The sequence below is a fragment of the Rhinoderma darwinii genome, chromosome 1 (genome assembly GCF_050947455.1).
Source record: "Rhinoderma darwinii isolate aRhiDar2 chromosome 1, aRhiDar2.hap1, whole genome shotgun sequence".
Classification (NCBI taxonomy): Eukaryota; Metazoa; Chordata; class Amphibia; order Anura; family Rhinodermatidae; genus Rhinoderma; species Rhinoderma darwinii.
The window spans coordinates 638,840,786-638,868,260 of NC_134687.1; the positions used below are offsets into that span (position 1 = coordinate 638,840,786).

Sequence of the window (27,475 nt, forward strand, 5' to 3'; positions counted from 1 at the left end):
TTTGATAAACATATAATTAAAGGTGTTGAGAGAAGTATCTGATATATAGACCGACATACAGTAGTCATGTATTCAGTCACTGTGTGTTTCCTACAGATGGATCCAGTAGGAGAAATCCACCAGAGAGATGTCCCAGTCCTCTGTATTCCCAGGACTGTCCAGAGGAAAATGACAATGTCCCAGAGAATCTTCAGGTAGATGGCATTAAAGTCTCATCAAAATATGACCATAAAGTAATTAAACCCAACTTTATTTAACTTTTTTTTTTTCTTGTCTGTTTAGGGCGAAAATCTGATTGATATTAAGATTGAGGTTAAAGATGAAGCAGAAGAGGAGACTGATATAATGGCTCATCAGTGTAAGGAGGAGGGTTGTAAAAGAAGAATTATTTTTTTTATTTATTTTTTATTTATTTTTTAGTCGCCTATCTATTTATTTCCTGCAGATGGATCCAGTAGGAGAAATCCAACAGAGAGATGTCCCAGTCCTCTGTATTCCCAGGACTGTCCAGAGGAAAATCCCAATGTCCCAGAGTTTCATCAGGTAGATAAAGCTGAGCCTTTTACCAAATCTATACTTCTCAAAAAAAATTAAGGGAACACTTAAGTCGCATATCGGACCTTGATGAACAAAAGATTAAAGTTGAAAATCTTTACTGATATAAATTGACGATCAACTGTCAATGGAAACCAAAGTCATCAACCTATTGAGGGCCTGATTCCAATTCGACCAAAAAATCAAAGTAAAAAATTGAAATCAAAGGGGGATCCAATATGCGTGAATTTTTATCACGACACCTCATAATGTGACTTAGGTGTGTGTATGGCCGCTGCGTGCCTGTTTGCACTCCCGACAATGTCTGGGCATGCTCCTGATGAGATGGCGGATGATGAGAAAATAAGTGCGCTCCTGGACAGTCTGTGGTGCTACTTGGCCGCGTTAGATGCACTGATTCATAATGTCCCAGAGGTTCTCAATTGGATTCCGGTCTGGGGAACATGAGGGCCAGTCAATAGCATCAGTGCTTTCTGTCATCGCTGAACTGCCTGCAAACTTAGGCCACGTGCATTGCCCTGCCGCAGGAGGAACCAAGGAAGCCCTTGCACCATCCTAAGGTCTAATACTGGCTCGGAGGATTTTATTCCGGTACCTAACAGTAGTCAGAGTGCCGTTTGCCATCACGTAAAGGTTTGTGCAACCCTCCAAGGTTATGCCTCTGCCAAACTGATCATGCTCAATGATGTTGAAGGCAACATAACGTTTAACACTGCGTTTCCAGACACTTTAACGTCTGTGCTCAGTGTGAACTTGCTCTCATCTGTAAAGAGGACGAGGTGCCAATGGCTTCCCTGGCAAATATGGTGTTTTTTGGCGAAAGCTAATCAAGCTTCACAGTGATGGGCTGTGAGCACATGTCCCACTATGTCCCACATGTCCCACCGTCTTTTATAGAGTCGTTTTTTAATAGTTTGGTCAGAAACCTGCACACCAGTAGCCCCCTGTAGGTCATTTTTTAGGGCTCTGGCAGTCTACTCATGTTCTTTCTTGCAGATACCAGTCCTGCTGATGGGTTGATGCCTTTCTACTGCCCAGTCCAGTTCTCCTTGTTTAACGGTCCGTGTCCTGGGTTTATACTGTGATGTTTTAAGGGGGTTTCCACGTTCTGACAACTGATGACCTATCCACCGATCAGCCGTTCCGGTGGCCTGCGGGCACCGGATGTTATGGCACATAATGCTATGTACAGAGCTGGAAGCAGTTGGCTCTGTACATAGCATAGCGACCATGCTTCAGAACTGCAGCTCTGCTCCTATTCACTTGAATACAGTACTGCAGCTTGGGCACTATTCCGTGGCCGGAGCCAACTGCTTCTGGCATGTAGTTCTGGTGCATGGAGGCACCGGACCAGCTGATCTGTGCGGAGTCCGAGTGTCAGGTCATGTGCTGATGACCTATCCGGTGGATAGGTCATCAGTTGTCAGAACGTGGAAAACTCCTTTAAGAGTTTTCTTCATTTTTTTTGAGCAGTGTATATAGGGGGTGTGTGGAACTTTTTGGTCCTGCAGTCATAGATTTTGTCATAGATTTTGGTGGTTTCTTATGTTAATCTGTTAAGATTCCTCTTACTCTCTGCTGTATTGTACTGAATTGTAACATATGTGAAATCAGGGGGAAGATCTGACTAATATTAATTTGGAGGATAAAGCAGAAGAAGAGCCTGTGAGGGGTCATCAACCGTGTAAGAGTGAAGTGGAGGAGGAAATTCCAGGAGGTCTTACCACAGGTAAGTAATAATGACATTAGAAAGTGAATTGGGAGGTTTGTTAAGGTGAGGTTCCTCCTTAGTTCTACATTACAGTAACACTTCAGACAATGTGTTATACATAGTGCAGGACCTGAGGGAGCTGTGACTGCACATAGAAGTTCTTTACAAGGTGTTCTATGAAACTGGTCATGCACTAGGCTTAGCATCTGTTTCTTTTGGGGGGGCACCAGCTGTAATTAACAGCTGCACTATGGCTGGGACTAGAAATAGACACACACAGCGCGTTTTTTGTGGCGTTTTTCCAGCAATGATGCGGTCAGATATTACATGGCAGTACATAGTGAAATATAAAAAGCTTCTTTTGGTTGTGGTGGTTTTTTTTGGCCTTTTAGGTGCGCTTTTTGGGTCCATGGTGTTTTTTTTTTTTTGTTTTTTTTTAAATGCAGAGTGCTCTGGGTTTAGCTTTTTACCTCTTCACTTATGACAGCACCCCAGGAGAGACATCCCATTCGTTGGACATGAAGCCTGATGATATAAAAAAGGACACACCTCTCTACATTTTAGGTTTCTGGTCTTCCGGATAGGATTGTCCTGTTTTATGAAATACACTTATCCCGGATTGAATACCCCCTAGCACGTACTTGCCTTGTCTCCTAGGGGTACGCTGAAGGTGCATGCCTCTTCAGGAATAATCTGAAGCCTTGGGCAGTTACACCTTTCTCTCCCAGGCACTCTTTCCTCTGCGGAGGTGGTCTTGAACCTTCCGCGGGTGTGATTTTCTGGAGGGAGAGCGTTCGCCCTGTATCATGCTCCGGCTCCATAACTCTCGTTGGTCGGTGCAGGAATGCCTGGCTCGGCGGCTTCCAGTTCACTTTGGTGCACACTTCCAGTCACGGCAGGTCACTTCCGGCGGAGGTGACATGCTTACGTCCCAGGAAGCGGTGTTTTGGCGGCCCCAACTGGGAGGGGGCTACAGCGCAACGTAGCAGGAGGGCTATGCCACCCAATCCTAGGCCTATTTAGGCCTAAACAAAAAAAATGATGGCTCCTTCCACCACCAGACGACCAGAATGGAAACATTAGAGGAAGCAGCAGGGCGTGCTGATTGCTCGGACACAACAACATCTTCTAGTCTGGTACTTTGAAGATGCCAGTGGGACACTCTAACATGGTAGCACAGATTATTTTTTTTTAATACTTTTTTCACGTTAGTCACGTACGTAATAAGTAGTGTGCTGTGTGTAACAAAAAATTATCAGTTCCTTATACTAAAAGATTATGTCAATCGTGTTTACACAAAGTTATCACTGAGAAATCCACTAGCCTTGCATTTAGTATTAAATATATTGTACGGGCTGAAGTTAGGAATTTACTTAAGTCCCTAAGGAAGAAGCGGGATTTACCTAGTATTTTTTTTCTGGCAGGACAAATGTATCTGACTCTTCTAGCAAAGATAATTATGTGTTAGAGGGAGAGCTACCCTCTTCTGACAATTCCTCTGAAGAGGATGGGGGTGTAAAGAATCTGTTCTCTGATGAGGATGTGGATTGATGACCCCAAGGAACCCCGTTCGGTCCAGGATATTATGTTTAAGTTCCTAGGACCAAGGAAACAAAGAACTTTTCCTATCCACAAAGTGGCCAGCCTTATTAAACGCGATTGAAGGACCCTGACCGAATGTTTAGCATCCCCAAATTCCTAAAAGGGAAATATCCTTTTGAGGAGGAAGTCTGCAAAAATTGGGATAATATTCGTTGGGTAGATCCTCCAGTAGCCAAAATATCTATAAAAAAATATTTTATCATTTGAAGATCTAGGATGCCTTCTAGCCAGGTATTGCAACTACTTGTGTGGCTAGATCCTTAAAAATTTGGATCTCACAGAGCTGCATATTAGGGACAAAAGCTCCTAGAGAGCAAATCATTTCCTCCTTCCCTGTACTATCTAAGGTGGCAGACGTCTTCACTGATCCCTTCGTGGATTTGGTCCGCCTGTCAGCTAGATCAGCCAGTAGAGCTGTCTGGTTGGAAACGTGGAAAGGAGATTGTCTCAAAAGGAAAGGTTTGCTCCATGCCATGTTCTGGCGATTTTTTTTTATTTTTTATTTTTTTAGTTTTGTTTGGTCCTTCGTTAGATCTCCTAGAGAAAGTGTCAGGAGAAAGTGCTTCCTTAATCAGGGTAGACAACCTGAGTCCTTTCACCCCAGGACTTTCAATAGACAACCAAATCAGAAGTGACCAGATTTCAAGGCTCTAAAATCTCCTAGAAAGAACAAAGGATTCCTTTTTCAGGCCCCAGAGCGATGCAAAAAATAATGTCCACCAAGAATGACGCCAGAGGGAGTGGAGTGGGAGGTCCTCTATGCCTTTTTCATCAAAATTGTGGATCCTAAATAATATCCTGTTTTAAATAATATCCTGTTTTTTATGGGTTCACTTTACAGGTTCAAAAAGACCTTTTTTTTTTTTTTTGCTAAAGCAATAAAACTAGAGGGAAGGTTTAGTCTTATTATATACCTAAAACCACAAAATACCTTTTCTAGTCTACACTAAATTTTGGATCAAAAGTATTCCTTTAACAGTAAATCTTCTCCAAGGACAGTGTAATGGCATTAATAGACCAGGAGGTTGCCTATTATCACATCCCAATTTGCAGGGCTCATCAAAAATACCTAAGTGTTACAATGGTTCTCAACAGCTTCCTAGCCCATCTTCAATACAGGGCCCTCCCCTTCGGTACCTCACGGGCTATTCACCAAAGTAATTTCAGAGATTACTTTCCACATCAAAATGAGGGGAGTTCTTTTAATCCCATATTAAGATGGCTTTCTAATAGTGGCAGGCCAATTGCAGATAACTCGTTCTATCTAAAAAGGGGGTGAAACATAAACCTGAAAAAAATCTAATTTGGTGCCTTCCAGCAGGTGTATATTTTTTGGAATCCTGCTAGACTCTTCCTCGGGGGAAAATGCCACCTCTGCTAGTCAGGGTTTCAGACGTTTTCCTAAGCCACATGACATCTTTCAGAAAGGCTCTGTCATCCTTTGACCTTCAGGTCAATGAACTTTTGGAATCTCAAGAAAGGGGTCTTGTGGGTAACATTGCCAACAGTCAACATGACCACAGATGCAAGCCCCTGGGTTTGGGAAACCCACTGCAACTCCTTCAACCTTCAGGGTCAATGGGACCATCAAGCATCTATGATGTCTTACAGCTTCAAGGTGCTTGCGGCAACCTTTCAAGCTCTGAAAGACACCATACCGATCTAGGGACAAAATATAAATATTTACTTGGACAATACAATAGCAGTGGCATACTAAAATCATCAGTGGGGTACAAGATCGAACCCATTGATGGTTTTATCCACCAGGATATTTTCCAAAGCAGAACTCCACTTATTGTCCTCTACAGCAGTCCACCTGACGGCGAAGGACAATCGGGTAGCAGATTTTCTAGGTAGAAATGAGTTACTGCAGTCAGAATGGTTCCTGAACTCAAATCTTTCAGAAGATAGTATCCAGATGGGGAGCTCCCTTAATAAATTTATTTGCTACCAGGGAGAACAGGAAAGTTACAAGATTATTTTCCAAAGACCCCACAGATTATCCAGTTGCAGTGGATGCACTCGCCCAATGCTGGAGTCAGGAATATGGTTATGCCTCCCCCTTTTGTCTGTTACCGATCATAAAAAAGATCAGGCGGGACAGGGCCTCGGTCATTCTAATTGCTCCCTTATGGCTGAAAAGACCCTAGTTCACTTGGTTGAGGAGAATGTCCTCAGATCAGCTGTGGATTCTACCAAACAGATCAGATCTCCGGTCCCAGGGTCCAGTAATTCAGGAGATTATTCTCCCTTCCTCCTGTACATAGTTACATAGTTACATATAGTTACATAGTTAGTACGGCTGAAAAAAGACACATGTCCATCAAGTTCAACCAAGGGAAGGGAAAAGGGAAGGAAAAATTTCTACACATAGGAGCTAATATTTTTTTGTTCTAGGAAATTATCTAACCCTTTTTTAAAGCCATCTACTGTCCCTGCTGTGACCAGCTCCTGCGGTAGGCTATTCCATAAATTCACAGTTCTCACTGTAAAGAAGCCTTGTCGCCTCTGTAGCGTGAACCTTTTTTTCTCCAGACGGAGGGAGTGCCCCCTTGTTTTTTGAGGGGGTTTTACAAGGAACAGGATTTCACCATATTTTTTGTATGTGCCATTAATATATTTATATAAGTTAATCATGTCCCCCCTTAGTCTTCTTTTTTCAAGGCTAAATAGGTTTAATTCTTTCAATCTTTCCTCATAACTTAAATTCTCTATGCCCCTTATTAGCTTCGTTGCTCTTCTTTGTATTTTTTCCAACTCCAGGGCATCCTTTCTATGAACTGGAGCCCAGAACTGAACTGCATATTCTAGATGAGGCCTCACTAATGCTTTGTAAAGTGGCATTATTACATCCCTGTCCCGCGAGTCCATGCCTCTTTTAATACACGACAATATCCTGCTGGCCTTTGAAGCAGCTGATTGACACTGCATGCTGTTATTGAGTTTATGATTTACAAGTACACCCAGATCCTTCTCAACAAGTGAATCCGCCAGTGTAGCGCCCCCTAGGACATATGATGCTTGCAGGTTTTTCGTACCCAGATGCATAACTTTACATTTATCTACATTAAACTTCATTTGCCAAGTGGACGCCCAAACACTTAGTTTGTTTAAATCTGCCTGTAATTCATGAACATCTTCCATAGTCTGAACTATATTACATAGCTTGGTGTCATCTGCAAAAATAGAAATAGTGCTATTAATCCCTTCCTCTATATCATTAATAAATAAGTTGAATAATAGTGGTCCCAGCACTGAACCCTGGGGTACACCACTTATAACCGGGGACCATTCAGAGAAGGAATCATTGACCACAACCCTCTGGATACGGTCCTTGAGCCAATTCTCAATCCAATTACAAACTATATTTTCTAAACCTATAGTCCTTAATTTACCCATTAGGCGTCTATGGGGGACAGTGTCAAATGCCTTTGCAAAGTCCAAAAACACTAAATCCACAGCGGCCCCTCTGTCTAGACTTCTGCTCACCTCTTCATAAAAACAGATTAGGTTAGTTTGACAACTTCTGTCCTTAGTAAAACCGTGCTGGCTGTCACTTATAATGCTATTTATTGTCACATAATCCTGTATATAGTCCCTCAATAGCCCCTCAAACATTTTCCCCACGATGGATGTTAAGCTTACTGGTCTATAATTACTCGGGGAAGACCTAGAGCCCTTTTTGAAAATAGGCACCACATTTGCCCTGCGCCAGTCCCTTGGCACTATACCAGTCACTAGAGATTCTCTGAATATTATGAAAAGGGGGACAGAAATAACTGAACTAAGCTCTTTAAGAATTCTAGGGTGTAACCCATCTGGTCCCGGGGCCTTGTGCACATTTATTTTATTTAATTTAGCTTGGACCATATCTACATTCATCCAATTCAGTATATCAACTGATATATTAACAGCACTGGCACCGGCTACATCAGCTGCTCTTTCTTCTGTTGTATATACAGAGCTAAAGAACCCATTTAGTAACTCTGCCTTCTCTTGATCCCCTGTGATCAACTCCCCATTACCATTATCTAGGGGTCCTACATGTTCAGACCTTGGCTTTTTTGCATTTATATGCTTGAAGAATTTTTTAGGATTTGTTTTACTATCCTTGGCCACCTGCCTTTCATTTTGTATTTTTGCTAATTTTATTACATTTTTACAGATTTTATTAAGCTCTTTATATTTTACAAAGGCTACAGCTGTACCCTCAGATTTGTATTTTTTAAATGCCCTTTTTTTGTCATGTATTGCCCCTTTCACAGAAGGTGTAAGCCATGTGGGGTTTAATTTTAGTCGTTTATACTTATTACCTGTAGGAATAAATTTTGCACTATAATAACTCAAAGTAGATTTGAAAATCTCCCATTTATCATTTGTCCCATTATTTGACATTAGTTCTTCCCAGTCTATATCCTGAATTGCCGCCCTCATCCTGGGGAAATTGGCTTTCTTAAAATTAAATGTTTTTGCCCTCCCAGCCTGCGTTTGTTTTTTACAGTATAGGTAAAATGTAACTATATTAACTATATGTAACTCTCCTACAAACCCCAAGGTACAGCCGTTCAACTTCTTGGATGTAAGAAGGTACTTTGATTTAATACCTAGAGTACATTAAAGATTGGAGATCACCTGAGAATCTTTTTATCCAATTTCAATAGACGCTCAGTAGCTAGTAGGCCTACTATAGCTAGATGGATTAAACAGTCCATACACTTTTAGCCTATGTTAATCAAAAAATCCAGCCTCCAGAATTTTTAGAGGCACATTCTACAAAAGTAGTGTCACTTCCTGGGGTGAAAGAGCTAATGCATCCTCTCACGGACACAGGACTCGACACGGACACAGGACACGGATACTGAAGTCGTCACGGACACTAGACTTTACATGGACACCAGACATGGATACTGGACTTGACACGGATACTCAAGACGCCACGGACACTGGATACATGAACAGTTTATGGAACCTTTGCAGACTAACACAAGGTTAGAACCAACATTGCTCAGGCACTGGGCTAATGCAGGGCCGCCATCAGGGCAGTGGTACTGCCGTCAGGGGCCTGGCCACAATGATGAAAAATAAGGGCCTTCTTCTCAGCAACTTTAAACATTTGAATGAGGGCCCCATCGTTCGTCACCTTAAGAAAGGAACGGACTCTGCAATGTAATAGGGCCTGTTCCTTACTCTGAAGTAACTAATGCTGGGGCCGTGAAAGGAGGAAGATGCTGCATGTAAGCAGAAGCTCCGTGTGGAGAGAGCCGCCGACCAGACACATCCTTTTCGACACAGCCATCTGGACTCTGCAGGCTGGTGGGTGATTTTCCCCCCCTTTCCATACTTACTCACATTCCTCCTGACCCCACTTGAAGAATACAGTATATAAAGTACAGTATGTTAATTTAAAAAAAAATCGTTTCCCTAGAGTTTTTTCGGAATCGCGCCAAAAATGTCTCTTTTGCCACGATTATGTAAAAATCGTGGCAAAACCGGGTAATTTGTGCCACGATTATGAAAATTGCATAAAAAAAGTGCAAGATATGAAAAAACAGTGCTGTTACGCTATATTGTCACCGTGCGGTCAAATCTCGTTTTCGCCGCGATTTTGCAAAAAATGGGATTTGACCGCACTGTGTAAATAGACTAAGGCCTTATTCAGACAGCCGTGTTCGGTCCGTGATATACAGTGTATTGGCCTTATTTCCCGGACCGACCACAATTCAGGGAGCTGGGCTTCTAGCATCATAGCTATCAATAATGTTAGGAGTCCCTGCCTCCCCGCGGGAGTACTGTCCTTTACTGTAATCGTGTTTTCAGTTCGGGACCGGGGACCGTATTCCCACGGGGAGGCAGGGATGCTAGAAGCCTGGCTCCCTGAACTATGGTCGATCCGGGAAATTCGTATATCAGACCGAACAGGGACATCTGAATAAGGCCACTTCAGGCGTGGCGGATTTGTCTCCTATTTTTGGTGCGGGTTGCGCACTGAAAATGCACTACAAATTACAATATAAGGCTATATTCAGACGAACGTGTGCAAAATCTTCCGTAAATAACATCCGTTTTTCACGACCGATTTGCACCCGTGCGGGACCCATTTTCACGGAGCTCTCATAGACTTGAGTCTATTGAGGGATCCGTGAAAACTGACAAAAGTACGACGTCCTATTTTTTCACAGGCCCTTCTCACAGTTCGGTGAATAGCCCCATAGAAATACATGCAACCGTGTGATGGCCGTTAAAAAAAACACTGCCATCAACGGATGATTAACACGTTCGTATGAATAAGCACTAGCTCGTGTGAATGGGGTTTTCAAAAACCCCATGCACGTGCAGCAGAAACAAATCTGCATAAAATTTAGGACATGCTGCTGATTTTTAAATCCTCATCATGCCTATTATGTTGCAGAATTGTAGCATATTTCACCCTTTACAAGGCAAAGGGTTAATTTACTGCAAATCCCTTGCAAAGTCTGTAAGGCTAGCTAAATCAAAACCGCAGGTAAATTCAGGAAATTTTGCAGGTAAAATTTGCACCAAATTTTTTTATTTTTAAGCGTTTTTAGGTGCGGTTTTTACATTTTAATGCGGACATAGGTGCAGGTTTTATGCTGCGGATTTTGGTTTATTTAAGAAACATTTTTAAACTGGTCAGATACAATTCGCAAGCGGAAACGTAAGATAAATTGACATGCTATGGATTTTAAATCGCAGGTAAATTTATGTGCAGAAAAAATCTGCAACGTGTAAATGAGATTTCTTGTGATCTCATTTACTTTGCTGGTACTGTATTAAGCTGCGGATTTGTCGCACTAAAATACGAGCAACAATTCCGCACGTAATACGCATCGTGTGCATTTGGCCTAACAGAGTTTTTGTTTAAAAGAGGATCTGTCACTAGTTTTTAATTATTCCCTATCTCCTCACTAGTAGGTGCTATGATGCTGATAACTACAGTGTGATTTACATTTTTTTTTTAAAAAGCTTTTATTTGCAAAGTTATGGTCATTTTTCTAAATATGCTAACTTGGCTATACTTGCCAAATGGGAGGTGAGTTTTTTTTTCTGTGACTCCATCCAATCCGCTCATGGCTTCTCCCCCTTCTTTGCCCGGCAACACAGTGTGATCATATAGGATACATCTTCCATTCCCGACTGTGTTTTCAACTGGTGATACCTCCGGTTGTTTCACAGCTAGAACTGCGATCCTGGTGTCATATGAAAGGTTAGGATCTCCTCTTTCATATACCACCAGTTCTAGGTGTTTCACAATCTGAGATATGGCTATTTGAAGTGATCCCCCTTCCCTCCAGCCTCAGTCTCGCACTATGTGAAGCAGCTTCATGCTGATAGGACAGTGTCAGAGGCTGTGAGGTAGCTCCACCTCAGGGGAATCGCTGCTGTTGACAACCATTTGCATATTTAGAAAAAAGCTCATAACTTTTAAAATAATGAACTTTTTGGGACACAATTTTCACTAGCATTATCAGTGTGACAGCGCCTATTAGATTAGCTAGGATATTGGGCATTACTAAACTAGTGACAGATCCTCTTTAACTCACCATAAGGCCCCGTTCACACGTGTTGGATTTGATACGGATTCTGATGACAATCTGCATCCCTTGCATATGAGGTTTCCGCAACCTAGTTCATATGCTTTTGAAAGATTTTCTACGTGTATATTTGTCCGGACCATGAAAATAAATCCTCCACAGCAATAAGTAGCATGCTGCTTATTTTGCACGGAAAAGCTGAGGATAAACAATCAGTGCTCCTTATATCCTTGCAATTGCTTTACCCTCTCTTAAAGAGGCTCTGTCACCAGATTATAAGTGCCCTATCGCCTACATAATCTGATCGGCGCTGTAATGTAGATAAGAGTGGTTTTTATTTTGAAAAACGATAGGTTTTGAGCAAATAATGAAGAATTTTAGATTTATTCTAAGTAGTTTCTTAACCCGTTAGTGATCGGCCCATAGTCTTTTTACATCGGTCACTAACCGGCTTTATTCCGATGCCATAGACTTTCTACGTCGCGGCATCGGAATAAAGTCGCGCCGCCGGGGGGAGGTTTAGCTCCCTGCTCTCAGCTGCCAGAGGTAGCTGAGGGCTTGGAGCAGTGACTTGGGACCGCTGTTTGCGGTCCCCATACCGGCAATCGCCGGTATTCAACGAATACCGGCGACCGCCGTTACAATGAATGTGCCGATGCAAATGAGGTTTTTATCTCCTCTCACCAAACATACATGGTGAGAGGAGATAAAAAACTACTTGTTAGGCCCCCTGCTGCCGCCAATCGTGTCCCCGTGCCCCCCCACCTGTAACTTCCGGGAAAGAAAGAAAAATGGCGCACGCATGCTCTGTCAGTGTGAGGGTTTGTTCACACACGAGGTCATTACATTCGTAATTGAAGGACGTATTTCGGGCCGCAAGTACCGGACCAAACACACTGCAGGGAGCCGGGCTCCTAGCATCATTATGTATGACGCTAGGAGTCCCTGCCTCGCTGCAGGACAACTGTCCCGTACTGAAAACATGATTACAGTACGGGACAGTTGTCCGGCAGCGAGGCAGGGACTCCTAGCATCGTACATAACTATGATGCTAGGAGCCCGGCTCCCTGCATTGTGTTCGGTCCGGTACTTGCGGCCGAAATACGTCCGTCAATTACGGACGTATTGACCTCGTGTGAACATACCTTAAGGCAGCTATTCTGCCTGTACATAGAAACTGATCAGGGACCTATCACGGTGACCATAGTCCCACATTTACACAATACAGCACAGGATTTGTGCTCTTTCCCTCCCTCCTCTCACTGTAGTTGATCTGTGAGAGGAGAGAGAGAAATACTATATACAAATCTTGTGCTGTATTATACTGTGAAATACACCACATATTTTCCAGTGTTCCGATATTATCCGTAATTACCCCAGATTACCCGTAATCCTGCCAGATTACCCGTAATTACTTGTTATCTCCGTAATTATTTTTTTTTTCTTCGCTGAATTAGTTTTATTTGCTGTTCTTAACTGCGGGTTACAGTATTTTCTTTATTTTTTTTTCTGTTAGTGTTGTGTCTATATTATATATATAAAAAATGTAAAATACAAAAAAAAATATAATAATTTACTTGTTAGTTTAGTGTTACAAAATAATGAACCGCAGAAGCCGCAGAATGTTCTCTGCAGAGCAGGCATGCGCCATGCTATGCTCTAGCGGTTCTGGCAGTGATGCAGACACTGCGTCTGAAGCAGAACTTGGCTCAGAAAGCGACACAAGTTCTGCTTCTGCCAATGGGCCCCCCAGCGCTATGGTCGTGGATGCAGCTGTCACCGGTGAAGCGTCAGGAGCAGGGCCTAGTACTGCAGTCCCTCCCGCAATGTGGGATCCTGCAGTTTCTTTCTCCTCCCCAAATTCCGCCATTTACAGCGACTCCAGGCACCAACTCTGATGTCACAAATTTTACCCCCTATAATTTTTTAATTTGTTTATAGGCGATCAGGTCCTGAAACTAAGGCTATGTTCACACAGAGTTTTTTGACAAGTTATTTGACGCGGAAACCGCGCCAAAAAACTGCCTCGCGGAAAAAACAAGCGACATGACCGATCTTCATGCGTTTTCCGCCTCCAAAACCCAATTGGGATCAATGGGAGGCTGTAAAAAACGTTTTCGAGGCGTGTTTTGACACTGATTTTAACAAAAAACGCTCATCTGTAAAACACAAGCCCAGCCCAAAAAAGGGGCTGGCATATATGATGCAAACGGAAGACAGCCATTTTCAGGAAATGCATATCGTGGAAGAACTCCCCTGAGGATAGCAGCATCATTCCTTTGAAAAGCACCATCACATGAGTGAAAAAGTAAGTGCAATTACTGGTCACATCTGACATACATGCCATACATGTGTGCAGATGTGTTTTTAATTTAAAAAAAATATATAATAATTGTAATTTATTTTTTTTTATATTTAATGAGCTTCATTTTACTAAATATTGTTTTTTACATTTCAGGTACCAAAATGTCTCAAGTGGCGTACCATCGAATGGACTTGAACGTTGGGAAACTGATACATGAAGTGAGTATTCAATATTTTGTCATGTGTGCCTGTGCACATTAGCGCTGTGTTTCTGTTGTTGGGTTCAGTCAGTGCTTTCATTTGGTGTGACCCCTCAACGGAAAGGCAAACGCGAAAACACAGTTTACCTTTGCATCACCATTGATTTCAATGATTATGCATTTGCGCTAATGTTTTTACTTTGGCTCAGTTGTGCAAGTGTTGCGCTGTTTCACATCAGCGTTGGCTTTCCGTTCAGGGGTCCCGTCCGTCGGAGGTTTCCGTTGTGGAACCCCGCAATGCAAAGTCAAACAGAAAGCACAGATTCCCTTTGCATCACCATTGATTTCAATGATGATGCATTTGCGCTAATGTTTTTACTTTGTGTTTGCACTTGTGTTTGCATGTAGTAAATAAACTGACGTTTCAATTATATGTTGTTGTTACAGGTCCAGTCACATCCCTGCCTATGGGACAAAGTCGCCGACGGGTATAGTGACCGTAATGTCCAGGAGGATGCATGGATAGCAATCTGTAAGGCACTGTACCCGGACTGGAGCAGTCTTTCACCTGCACAAAAAGTTCGTAATGGTGAGTTTTTTTGTTTTTTTTTGGAACTGCATTTTTTTTCCGCATGCTATGTGTTTTTGACAACTATTTTGAAATGTTTTTTTGTCGTTGCAGAGGAAGATGTGAAAAAACGATGGAAGAGCGTGCGGGACCGCTTTATGAAGGAGGTGCGGAAGACAGAGAGGAGTGGGACCTCTCCATTGAAAAAAACCTAAGGTCCCTCATTACGAAGAGCTGCTGTTCATCTTGCCTAGCAGGGGACAACGGCCGTAAGTATTAATGCCTATGTTTTAATTTCACAAAACAATTCTCCTAGGTACTTAATGGGGTTTTTTTTCAACAGAACTGCTGGCAATTTTCACGAGCCAGAGGCCCCTGCAACCGAAGATGAGCACCAGCAGATAGAGAGGGAACCCACTCCGTCAACTTCCAGCCATCATGAAGCGGAGGGGGAAGATCATCTTGCGGGACACTTGGTGGCCACAGACATGCCGCTGGGGGAGGAGACACCTATCTCCTCACCCTTGACAGTGTCTCAGCGTGAGGCCCCCCCTGTGGCCACCCAGGTCAGTGATCCCGCCCCCCTTACCAGCACCTCTTCCACGCGGGTGCGTAGAAGGACCCCCCGGGTGAGGGACAGGCAATTGGATGTGGAGTCCGAGGCCATCTCCCTTATCCAGAGGGTGGACGGCGATGACAAATTAGATTTTTTTGGGTACGCGTTGGCATCTTCCTACCGCCATATGCCAACAGATAGGCAAGATCACTTTATTGCCTTTTGTCACGCCGTGGCGGCAGACTTCTGTAACGCCCCCTCCCTGCCGGAACTCTGTGTTTTTCTGAGCCATTTCCAGCAGGACATACAGCTCCATCTGACCCAACTTTCGGTCGCGCCCACAACCGCCACCCAAAGCCAACTCCAGTATACCACTTACCCCGCTCCTCCCCAACCCAATGCTGACCGACAATGTTACCAAACATTTGACTCTTACCACCCTCACAGCACTGGACAACATTCTTCGTGCTCAAACCCCACCACACCACCCCGGTATTACAATTTGTAGTTCATCACTGGGTGACGTTGCCCATGTTTTGTTTTAGTTGCCAAGTTTAAAATTGTGGTAAATTATGATGGGTGGGTACTAAGGGATCCGTTGCTTTTTGATATGACTTGTTTTGTAATAAAGTTTTTGTTCATTATTTCGTTACATTGTGTGTGTGTCTATTTATTTTAACGTTAATTGTGTTAATGTTTTCACACGAGACACATTTACGATACATCTACGGAATATGTCATAAATATAAGGTGTGGGTACAAGACCTGGGAACGGCATCTGTCTTGACATTAATGACATATCTAGCGGATAGCTCATAAATGTCCCTCATGTGAAAACATGACATTATGCTTAATCCACTCTATTTAGGGTTCCTTCAGATCTGTGTTGGGGTCCCGTTCTTAATTTCCATGGGAGTTTTCTCTCTGAACGGGACCATAAATAGATACTAAGTGACACCGTCATAAAACAGAGGTTTCCATCTGCATCAACTTTGATTGATATGGTGACGGAGCCGCTGCCCGTGGTTTACATTTAGCTCTTTTGTGCATTGAATGACTGATGTAGTGCGCAAATGAGCCAAACGTAAACCACATGCATCGGCTCCGTCACCTTTTCAATCAATAGTGATGGAGACGGAACGGAAACCTCTGTTTTCTGACGGTGTCACTTTGTTTCTGCTCAGATGTAAACGAAGCATAAGGTACATTTCAGCAACAACACAACTGTAGAGTGTCCTGGTCAGACAGAAAAGACTTTGTCCACACGTATCCGAATTGCTGCGTATTTGCCACACAGAAATGTGGATGGGAAATACGCATCTAAATACAGTAGCAGCAAAGTGTATGAGATTTAACAAATCGCATACACACACTGCCCAAAAAATCAAAGCCGAACTTGACGTGCATGGTCTATTTTTTTTGGCCATGGCACGTCAATTCCTGCTGTGGTAAGTCTACAGAATTTCTGCAGCGGAAAGTCTGCTGCTATTGCTGAACAAATTCCGTTACGTGTGTGTACAAGGCCTTCATAGAAACGTACCTGAAAAAAAAAACACAACACATGTATTACAAATAAAAATTAACTTTTAATAAAGTATACAAGGCCTTCACATCAAAGTCTAAGTAATCGACATGACCCAAAGCCGGCAGAAGAAACTTGATAGCAGGCTGGATAATGAGAGATTGGATGGGACCCACGAGGAGAAGCATCAATCCTGGACAGGCTGCTCTTCGCTGAGACATGCAAATTGCCGGGGCATGGCAATTTCTCACCTGTACAGCACGGTTGGATGAACGGCCCAAAAAAAATTGCCAGGTATGTCACGAAAAGCTGCCTGTTGCTCCTCGCCAATGTCCAAACTGTCATAGTCCCGATCATAGTTGTGGAGCACACAGGCAGCTTTAATGACCATGTCAACTGTTCCGGGATCCAACTGCATTGCACAGGTGAAGACCCTCCACTTACTACTCATGATCCCGAAGGTACACTCCACGAATCGTCGTGCCCGGCTCAGCGTCATGTTGAAGACTCTCTTCCGGGCATCCAGTCCCCTTCGTGGGTATGGGTGCAGCAGGTTGGTCATCAGCGGAAAAGCCTCATCCCCTACCATGACGAAAGGGAATGGATGTGTGGTACCCAGAAGAGGTCTTGGAGGGGGCAGAGTCACCTGATCTACCAGCACTCGCTGGCCGAATGTCGATGTCCGTAGCGCCCGGGAGTCCCCAGTACTGCCATAGGCGCCGACTTCAATAGCAACAAACTTATACGAGGAGTCAGCCACCGCCATCAGGACCACAGAAAAGTACTTCTTGTAATTGAAGTAATGTGAGCCTGAGTGCGGTGGCTGCTTCACACGTATGTGCTTACCGTCGACGGCGCCTATGCAGTTTGGGAAATTGGCCACAGACTGAAAGCCTGCTGCTGCCCGCAACCAAGTATCCTGGGTCGGACTGTGCATCTAAATCGGCTGTAAGTGCTGCCAGATCACGTGGCATGTACTACTCACAATTCCGCAGATGGTAGATTTACCAACCTGGAATTGCAGGTGCAGAGATGCGTAACTCTCCCCAGTTGCCAAAAATCTGAAAAAGAGAGAGAGAAAGAATAAAATTAGACCAAGGATCAATCGCGTATATACAAGCCTATCTTGACCATACCCAGTAATCTACACATTTAATCGATGGTCAAGAAGGCAAAACACACAAGGCTTTTTTTGTTTTCTTTTGAAACTCACCGCAATGTGATTAGCAGCCTATGCGTAGGAGAGATGGCCTTCCTCATGGTGGTGTCCTGGCGCATCAAATGGCACTGCAGGATTTCATCTAGTCGATCGAATGCAGTTATTGTCAATCTGATTAAATCAAAAAACTTCTCAGGATAGCTGTAAATTAAAAAAAAAAGTATGGATTAAGCATTTTTAAGTTTTAATTTAGTTTTCACATTCAGCCCTGCCAAACATAAATAACAGCCCCCCTGGAGTAGACAGTGTCACAACCCACTTGTGAATAGTGAAACCCAACTACCCCTTGTAGATAGTGCCATACAGATACCACTGTAGATAGCGACATACAGCCACACCACCCAGAAAAACCAAAAAATAATTAATACTCATCTAGGCAATTAACTAAGCTGATCCACAACAGCACGAACAACGGGATCCTTGCATAGAGCGGCGTGATGCGGTGATGGCATCACGCTGCCCGGATGCTGGGATCCTTTCTCTGCACATGATAAAGATGCAGTACAAAGATGTCCTCTAGCCTATGACAGAGCAGGGAGATTCCTCCCTGCTATACCATACTGTTCAATAGTATATGCGTCCAAGGAAGCACATACTATTCAATGTAGTGTGGCCATATCAGATGCTAGCGGCATCTACGGGCATGGGGGGGTGGTGTTGGAGGACGGCACGGGCACCCTCATGCAGTGTACCCCATAGCAGCTGATATGGTTATTACAGTGGTAGTTACAACACCGCTAATGGCCTGGATGCCGTGGAATCACATCATCTATTACTTAAATGGACATGATCATAATTCACTCTTCACATATTTTTACAATTGCAACTACAAAATCAAACAAAACTCGCCATCGCAGTTCTGCGTAGAGATGTCCAATATGTCCCCTCTGTGGCCGAAGTTCATTTATGGAGTGTACCCAGTACCGATGGTGCCGTTCTCTGCGTCGCTCTTCCTCCGGAGAAAAATGAAGCGTTGAACAGAAATGAATGCTTTGTCTAACATTTGATAATGCAGCGTAGAAAAAGTGTTTGTAAAAACTCACCTGACGCAAGCGACGTCGACGCACGACGTTGATCAACACCTTCATGAGGAGGCGCATCTCACGCCTCCTCACCTTTATTCGTGGCTGTGGTAATGCCACACTGCTGCGCTGCTCTTCATTTTGGTCCATAGCGGTTCTTTTTCTCAAACAACACTGTGTGTAATGGTGATTGTGAAGACTGGGAGGAGTTTTTTCCCTCTTGGGAAGTACAGCCTTTTCCTGTGGGATGTCTTTAAAAAACCGCCTATAAAACTGCGGCGGAAACCGCTTCAAAATCCGCGTCAAAATCTGCGTCCAATTGTAAAAAAACGCTCAGGGAAAACCTGAAGGGATTTTGCTGGAGGAAATTCCTCCTGCAAAAACTCTGTGTGAACATAGCCTAATTGTCCAGCAGACGAATTTATACACAAGGCAATTTGTCACCCAAAATCCAAGGTCTTACTATGCCAGAGGATGGATCCCCACAACCGTCTGTGAAATTAAAAAATGTTTGGGAATTACACTAAATATGGGGATAGTAAAAAAAACTTCTATCCGCTCCTACTGGGCTACCAGCGCTGTCCATAGCACGCCTGTATTTGCTGCTGTCATGGCCCGAACGCGCTATGAGAGACTAATGCGCTTCATGCACTTCTCGGACAACTCCCAAATCCCCCCAAGAAGTGACCCAGGCCATGATCGCCTCAACAAGTTAAGTCCCCTCATCTCCCTCCTATCTGAGTCATTTCTAAATTTGTACACCCCAAGACAAAAAATAGCAGTAGACGAGTCCCTTATATACTTCAAGGGCCGTCTATAGTTTCGCCAATACATCCCCTCCAAAAGAACCCGATACGGTGTGAAGCTTTATAAGGTGTGCGAGAGCACAACGGGCTACACCTGTGCCTTTTTTTATATATGAGGGAAGGGACCGCCACCTTAATCCCCCAGGATGCCCAGAGGATATTGGCATTAGTGGGAAAATTGTCTGGGAACTCCTGGTGCCATTCCTACAGAAAGGGTATCATGTGTACACCGACAACTATTACACCAGTGTCCCCCTTTATAAGTCCCTCCATGCTGCTAATACAGGGGCCTGTGGGACGGTACGCAAAAATAGTCCGCTTCCCTCAACAACTGGTGTCCAGGAGAATAGAAAGAGGTGTGACACTCTCCTTTGCAAGCAACCAGTTGCTCGCTGTCAAATAGAGTGACAAAAAGGACGTGTACATGCTGACCACCGTGCATGAGGACACCACAGTAGCAGTGAGAGAGAGGGGCGCTACCTCTGAAAAGAGGAAACCGGTCTGCATGGTGGACTATAACAAGTTCATGGGGGGGAGTCGATCTATCTGACCAGGTCCTACAACCGTACCTGGTCAAGCGCAAAACTAGGGCCTGGTATAAAAAGGTAGCGACCTACCTCATCCAGATGGCCACTTACAACAGCTATGTGTTCTACAAGACCCAGGGAACGGTCAGTTTCCTCCAATATCAGGAGAAAATTATAGAGCACCTCCTGCTTGACTCCCCCGCCCCTGGAGAATCCTTTGATTCAGAGTAAGTCAAAAGGCTCACTGAGCGCCACTTCTTTCACCCCGTCCCTGCCACTGAGAATAAGGAATACCCCCAAAGGAGATGCCGGGTGTGCAGTAAACACGGAAGGAGGAGGGAAACCCGGTTTTATTGCCCCATGTGCCCTTCAAATCGAGCCTGTGCAACTTCCCCTGTTTTGAGACCTATCACACCGTTTCTAATTATTGGTTTTATATATAATTTAGGGAACACCAAAAAGGGTGGGGTGGGGGATTCATTTTAGGGAGTCAATTTCATTTATTCATATTTTTTGTTTCGTTTTTGGGCTTTCCAAGGGAGGGAGGGATTTTCACGGGGAGGTAGTAAATTATTTATTTCAGACTGTAAAACTAATTTTCCCCTTTTTGATTTTTTTTTTTATACATTTCTTGGACAATTAAATCCTGGACATGATCACTCACAAATGAATACGGTCTATTGTGCAGGAGCCCACATCTGTCTATTCAGAACATGGACCCCCACAAGTGTTCTTGAAATAAAAAATAAATGTGGGCATTGCATTTATTAGTAGATAAATACAACACCTGCGGCCCGTGCCGCCCCTGAATTAGTGGAAGTCGTGCATTTTAGCAATGGTTACAAGAATAAATTGAGGATGTATTTCCTTTTTCTGATGACTATGTCCTGCCACATACAGCTGTTACATTCCTAATTCTGTACCATGATATGGGCATGTTATTTTTTTTTTTTGGAGGATCTCTAATAATCGAGCTGTTCCTTATCAATACACCATGGGCTTTGTTACAGTTCTTCTGAAAATACTGACATCATTTTGGGGATTTGTGATCCTTTACTGTTCCTATACATGGTTTTGGACACTGCCCCTCTATATATTCTGTAGGTGATTGGTTGTTTGATGGACATAGCGGTTCCTACCTTGCCGGGCAGGGGTCTGTTATGGTGTACCGCGTCACTTGGCACATTCGTCCCTCATAAGGATTGATGGAGCCAAAGAGACGTTGTACAACCAGTCACTGAAAAAAAGAAAAACCTTGTCATGACAGCCCTGCAGGTGTTCTTCTATCTAGTGAACAGACTCGAGTTTGCAACGTAGTTGGATACATTTTCCTCCATTTGTTTGAAGATATTGCCCGTCACTCCAGTACAGTTTATTTTTTCCTCTCTGATTTTATATTAGGACAGAATTCTGTCCACAATGACATCATAATGGCACAGATGCGGGACAACTGCTTCTTCAGCAAGACATAGTCATAAGTACAGGCAAATACGTCTATAGCAACATGTATCCGTTATGAATACACGGCTTCACTTCTCTTTTGTATGCCGCACAAATTTATTAATGTGGCATATTTCTAACAAAATAACCTTCTACCACGTCTCCTCTATTTTATCTGGAAACGTAATAAGAATTTGAAGAAAACATTATATACCCATAGTGTGTGAAATAATACCCATTATTTCCTCCTTTAAAAAATTTTAGGTTTGCAAAGCTCACTATACCACTAGATGAATACCTTTAGGGGTTTAGTTTTTAAAATGGGGTCATTTCTGCGTGTTTTTTTTTTTTTTTTTTTCAGGCAGCTCAATGCCTCTAAATGCATGATATGGGGCCTAGAATTTATTCAATTGTGCCCTGATAGCCAAAGGGTGCTCCCTCTCTTTTTGGCCCAGCCACACGTCTAATAAGCAGATTTGGCCAACAATGGGAGTATTTTTGAAAACAGGAGAAACCGGGTGATAGATTTTGGGGTGTGTTTCTTAATTTTCATGTTCGCTTTACAAAGAAATCGGTCTTCAAACTGATACTTTTATGAAAAAAGTGGTGTTTAATTTTTTTTTCACCTGCTATGTATTAAATTTAGCAAAAAACTGTGGGGTCAAAATACTTACAACACCCCTTAATAAATACCTTAAGGGGTCTAGTTTTCTAAATGGGGTCATTTATGGGGAGTTTCTATTGTTCTGGCAGCTCAAAACCTCTCCAAATGTACAGTGGGGCCTAAAACATTTTCAAGCAAAATATTTCTGAAAGCGTCCTGGTACTCCCTTCCTTTCGGGCCATGCTGTGTGTCCAGGCAACGCATTAGGGTCACAATGGGGGCATTTTTGAAAACAGGAGAAACAGGGTGATAGATTTTGGGGTGTGTTTCTTCATTCTTCTGGTCGCTTTACACAGAAATCGGTCTTCAAAGTGATACTTTTATGAAAAAAGTGTGATTTATATTTTTTTACGCCTGCTTTGCATGAATTTTTACAAAAAAACTGTGCAGTCAAAATACTTGCAACACCCCTTAATAAATACCTTAAGGGGTGTAGTTTGCAAAATGGGGTCACTTGTGGGGGTTTCCACCATTCTGACACCTATGAGCCTCTGAAAACCTGGCTTGGTGCAGGAAAACCAAATGTACTTCAAAATTTATAAAATTATTACTAAATTTGTAAGTCTTCTAAATTGCTCAAAAGTGCTGCCAAAATAGAGTAAAGAGATGGAAATATATATTTAATAAAAAAAAATTTACAGTATGTATGTACATATGTGACACATTGCAGTTAAAAATAGGGAAAAATGATAATTTTTACAAAATTTCTTCAATTTTTCTATTTTTTAATTTTCCGCAAATCGTATCAGTCTACTTTTATGACTAAAATAAAGTACAGCATGTGACTAAAAAACAATGTCAGAATTACTATTCAAAACTTTCGCAGAGTTATTCTCTGATAAAGTCAGACATACCAGATTTAACAAATCTGGCTTGGTCATTAAGGTCCAAACAGGCCCGGTCATTAAGGGGTTAATGCCCAACTGGGTGTTTTTTTTTAAACTTTTGACCAAGTGGCCATTGTAAAGAGGAGTGTATAACGCTGACCAATCAGCGTCATACACTTCTCTCCATGCATGTCCATTTGTATTCACAGCGAGATCACGCTGTGCTGTCACATACACCCACATTAACTTTACTGAAGTGTCTTGAGAGTGAATAGACATTGCCTCCAGCCAGGATGTTGGTGTATGTGACAGCACAGCGTGATCTCGCGAGATCACACTGTGCTGTGAATACAAATAGACATAAATGGAGAGAAGTGTATGACGCTGATTGGTCAGCGTCATACACTTCTCTTTACAAAGCCCACTTGGTCAAAATTTTAAAAACGCCCAGTTGGGCATTAAGAAACTAATTTGCATAAATCTAAAATTGTTCATAACTTGCTCAAAATTGATCGTTTTTCAAAATAAAAAACACTGTTGCTATCTACATTACAGCGCCAATCAGATTATGTAGGAGATAAGGCACTTATAATCTGGTGACAGAGCCTCTTTATGGCTCCCTTCACATCGTGTTATTGCCCTACGTTTATTTTGTACGTCAGGAAATCTAACGTACACGATAAATAATGTAGACGATAATTCATAGGGCTCCATTATGTCCTTTTAGTCTAAGTTGGGATGGTTTATGTCAGTATACCTTTCTTTTGAAGGATGGAAGCGTAGTAGACTTTGCTGTTCCATCCTGAGAGATTCCACAAAAAAAGTATACCACTCCTGAATTCACTATATGGACAATGATGTCACGAGCATCCCAATGCTGGAGTCCCCAGACAGAGCATCACAAGTGCTATGCCCGTGGACTTTGTCCCTGGCAAAGCTACTGACGTTACTGCCCATATATGTAAGGTGACGTCAGGGAATTCTCCAGGGCCGGAATCCCTGGCCACAGTGTTGCCAACGCTCTGGCTGTGTACTCAGGCTTTGCAAAGCTTCTGACGTCGCTTACGTATATGAACATCAGGAACACCGCCAGAGTCCCTGGGCAGAGCGCTAGTAGAAGGCTTCAGCTCTGGGAAAGCATCTAACGTCACTGTCAATTTATGGACCTGGATTTCAGCAGTTTCCCCAGGGCCATTCCCCGGGCGACGTATCCCACTGTATGCCATACAATGGGATACATTTTGGCTAAAAAGAACAAAATTCAGGGCATTAACCGGTCACTGACTGCTCCGTGGTTTGGTTCACTGTAATGTCAGTTCCAAAATAAGTTAATGCGTATAACGTACAAACGTGATTGCCACACTTTCCGTTGCCCGCCCCCTGTAAAGGAGGTGGTCCCAGACATCTTGGCTGTATTGGGCCCAGAAATTCCTGATTGCGGCCCTGGGCTAATGGGCAGGGTTCCTAAAATAATGGGGACACTTTTGTTGGTGCCTGTGCTGGCCCTTTAAGAACATGCACTAGCGTTCGCGCCCTACGTGCAAAGTCCGGGGGAGGCAGAGAGCAGAGCGCGTCGGCGTCTCTGGGAAAGGAGATACTGGCAGAGGTTTACAGGCCTGTGGTCGCTGCTGCCGGTAAGAGGGGAATGATGGCGGTCAGCAATCGCAGGCATTAAACATCCCTAGATCAGATATGTAAGGCTGCTACATGGAGTACACCTTCATTAAACACTACCGTGTACAGCTTCTGAACTAGCGTTCAGTAGTAAAGATCTACACACACTTCCCACCCATTTCTTTATATTTTTCATAACTTTATGGATAGTCCAACTATTAAAATAGGATCCGGACAGATGTTTTGTGCATATTGTAAATGGGGATGTCACGATACCAGAATTTGGACTTCAATACCGATACTGTGTGTAGTATTGCGATACCAAAACAATACTTTTCCAATAGTAATAATAAAAAAAAGTTCTTCCATTTTCTGATGTGAGGCACAAGGTGTGATGAATTTTGAATGTGCCTCACATTATTAGTAATTATCCCCATCATGTTTCTCAGTCATAATGGGTTAATGTGATAGGTACATAATGGGGTTAATTACTATTAATGTGAGGCACATGGAGGTTAAATTCATCACGCCTCGTGCCTCACAATAAGTTAAAGAACGCATCATAAATAACACAAAAAAATGTTGTGCAGGTTATTACGGCCGCGCCAATACCGAATGTGTATGTTTTATGTATTGAGACTTATTTTAATGTTTATTGTAAAAAATGTGTATGTGTATTTTTTAAAATTTAATATTACTATATGTTTTAACTTTATTTTGAAACTTTAATGTACTGGCATATATCTATATGCCAGTACATTAGCCTGTGTACGGATAGTACACAGGCAGTTGTTAGGACATACCTAAGTATGCCCTAACAACAGGAAGTCTGGTGAGACAGCCCTGGGGTCGTTCAATGGACCCTGGGCTGTCTTCCCATATATGGTATGTCCCTCAATCGCATCACAGGGATTCCTGTGATGCGACACAAGGGGCATCCGCCCTTCTCATTTTCCCCTGAATGCTGCAGTCCGCTTTGATCGCAGCATTCAGGGGAATAGCGGCGGAGATAAGAGGTTTCTCTGATCTCCACCGTTAGAGCGGGGCTGCGGCTGTATAATACAGTTATTGCCCCGCGCTTGACAACAAGTGTGCACGCGGTCAACATGAGGTGATGCGGCCGGCGCTGCACTAATGAGCGGCGGTTCAGGCACTGAAGACAGAACTTGTAGGGTGTTTTGTAGTGTGCCCACCATGTTCTGTCTTCAGTGCCGCCGCTCGTTAGTGCAGCGCTGGTCACATCGCATCATCCTGACGGCGCACACTTGTCAGGAGTGGGGCAATGACTGTATTACGCAGCCGCAGCCTCGCTCTCATACATTCATGTATTACTATACTAAGCTGTGCGGCCGCACAGCTTAGTATCGAAATACATGAAATTACGGAATCGAACTGTTTGGGGGTGCACGGTTTCGATGCATCGTGCATCCCTAATTGTAAATATTAACCCCTTAATGACCGCCAATATGCCTATTCACGGCGGTCATTAGTGGGCTTTATTCTGATGCGTATTCTGATCTCAATAGCGAGCGCTGCATCTGAGTGGTTTTAGAGAGAGGGAGGGAGCTCCCTCTCATCCCACAGACACCCGGCAATAAGATCGCCGAGTGTTTGTGTCTCCGATGGCAGCCAGGGGCCTAATAAAGGCCCCCGGGTCTGCCTGTAGTAAATGCCTGTTAGGTCATGCCAGAGGCATGGTCTAGCAGATGCCTGTCCGTTTTAAATGGACAGGCAGTAATATACTGTGATACAGAAGTATTCCAGTGTATTATAAAAGCGATCGGAGGATCGCATATTAAAGTCCCATAGTGGGACTAGTAAAAAAAAAGTTTAATAAAGTTAATTAAAAAAAAATGAAAAACCCACTTTTTCCTCTTACAAAATGCTTTACTATTAAAAAAACCCAAAAGAAAGCAAGAAAGTTACACATATTTGGTATCTCCGCGTCCGTAACGACCCGGACTATAAAGCGATTAGATTATTTAATCCGCACGGTGAACACTGTAAAAATTTAAATAAAAAACAATGGAAATTGCTGTTTTCTGTGAATGCTGACTTAAAAAAAATGGGATTAAAAGTAATCAAAAAGTCGCATCTACTCCAAAATGTTACCAATAAAAACTACAAGTCGATCCGCAAAAAAAAAAAAACCCTCATACAACTGCATCGGCAGAACAATAAAAAAAAAGTCTCCAAAAATATGGAGACACAAAAACAAATAATTTTTTAATAAAAGTGTTTTTATTGTGTAAATGTAGTAAAACATACAAAATCTATACAAATTTGGTATCGTTGCAATAGTAACAACCCGCTGAATAAAGATTTGGTGTTATTTATACCACACGGTAAACTGCATAGATTCAGGACGCAAAAAAGAGTGGCGAAATGTCAGGTTTTTTTCTATTCCCCCCCCCCCCCCCAAAATAAAGTTAATAAAAGTTAATCAATAAATACGTACCCCAAAATGGTGGAAAACAACACCTCCTGCTACTATGTCGATGCAAAAATAAAAAAGTTATAGCTCTTCGAATGTGACGATGGAAAAACTATAAAAATTTCTTGGTCATTAGGGCCCAGAATGCAAGCAGGGGGAAGGGGTTAAAGGTGTGATCTAGAGATATATAACAGAACATTTTCTCATCCTGAGTTTTTCCTAAAGACTTTTTTTTTTCTTTTTAATAAATTTTTTTTATATATAATCTGACTTTTTGTCCAACGAATGGGATATCTTTCCAGGGGTTCTGTCATAGGTTTATGAAGAACGGGCAGGGGGCTTTTTTTTTTT

The 27,475-nt window shown here is 42.9% G+C and overlaps 1 protein-coding gene across 3 annotated transcripts in view; it reads left to right on the forward strand.

Moving 5' to 3' along the window:
- Positions 1 to 27,475, forward strand: part of LOC142663708 (uncharacterized) — a 225,059-nt gene that overhangs the window by 47,762 nt on the left and 149,822 nt on the right. For 2 of the 3 annotated variants that reach the window (XM_075842600.1, XM_075842649.1), the window contains exons 5-8: positions 97 to 194; positions 283 to 358; positions 446 to 543; positions 2,170 to 2,284. The exons of the other annotated variant lie outside the window; for it this stretch is intronic. In XM_075842600.1, coding sequence (XP_075698715.1) covers positions 97 to 194; positions 283 to 358; positions 446 to 543; positions 2,170 to 2,284 — 387 coding nt within the window. The remainder of the gene's footprint in view (positions 1 to 96; positions 195 to 282; positions 359 to 445; positions 544 to 2,169; positions 2,285 to 27,475) is intronic. 3 annotated transcript variants of the gene reach the window in all.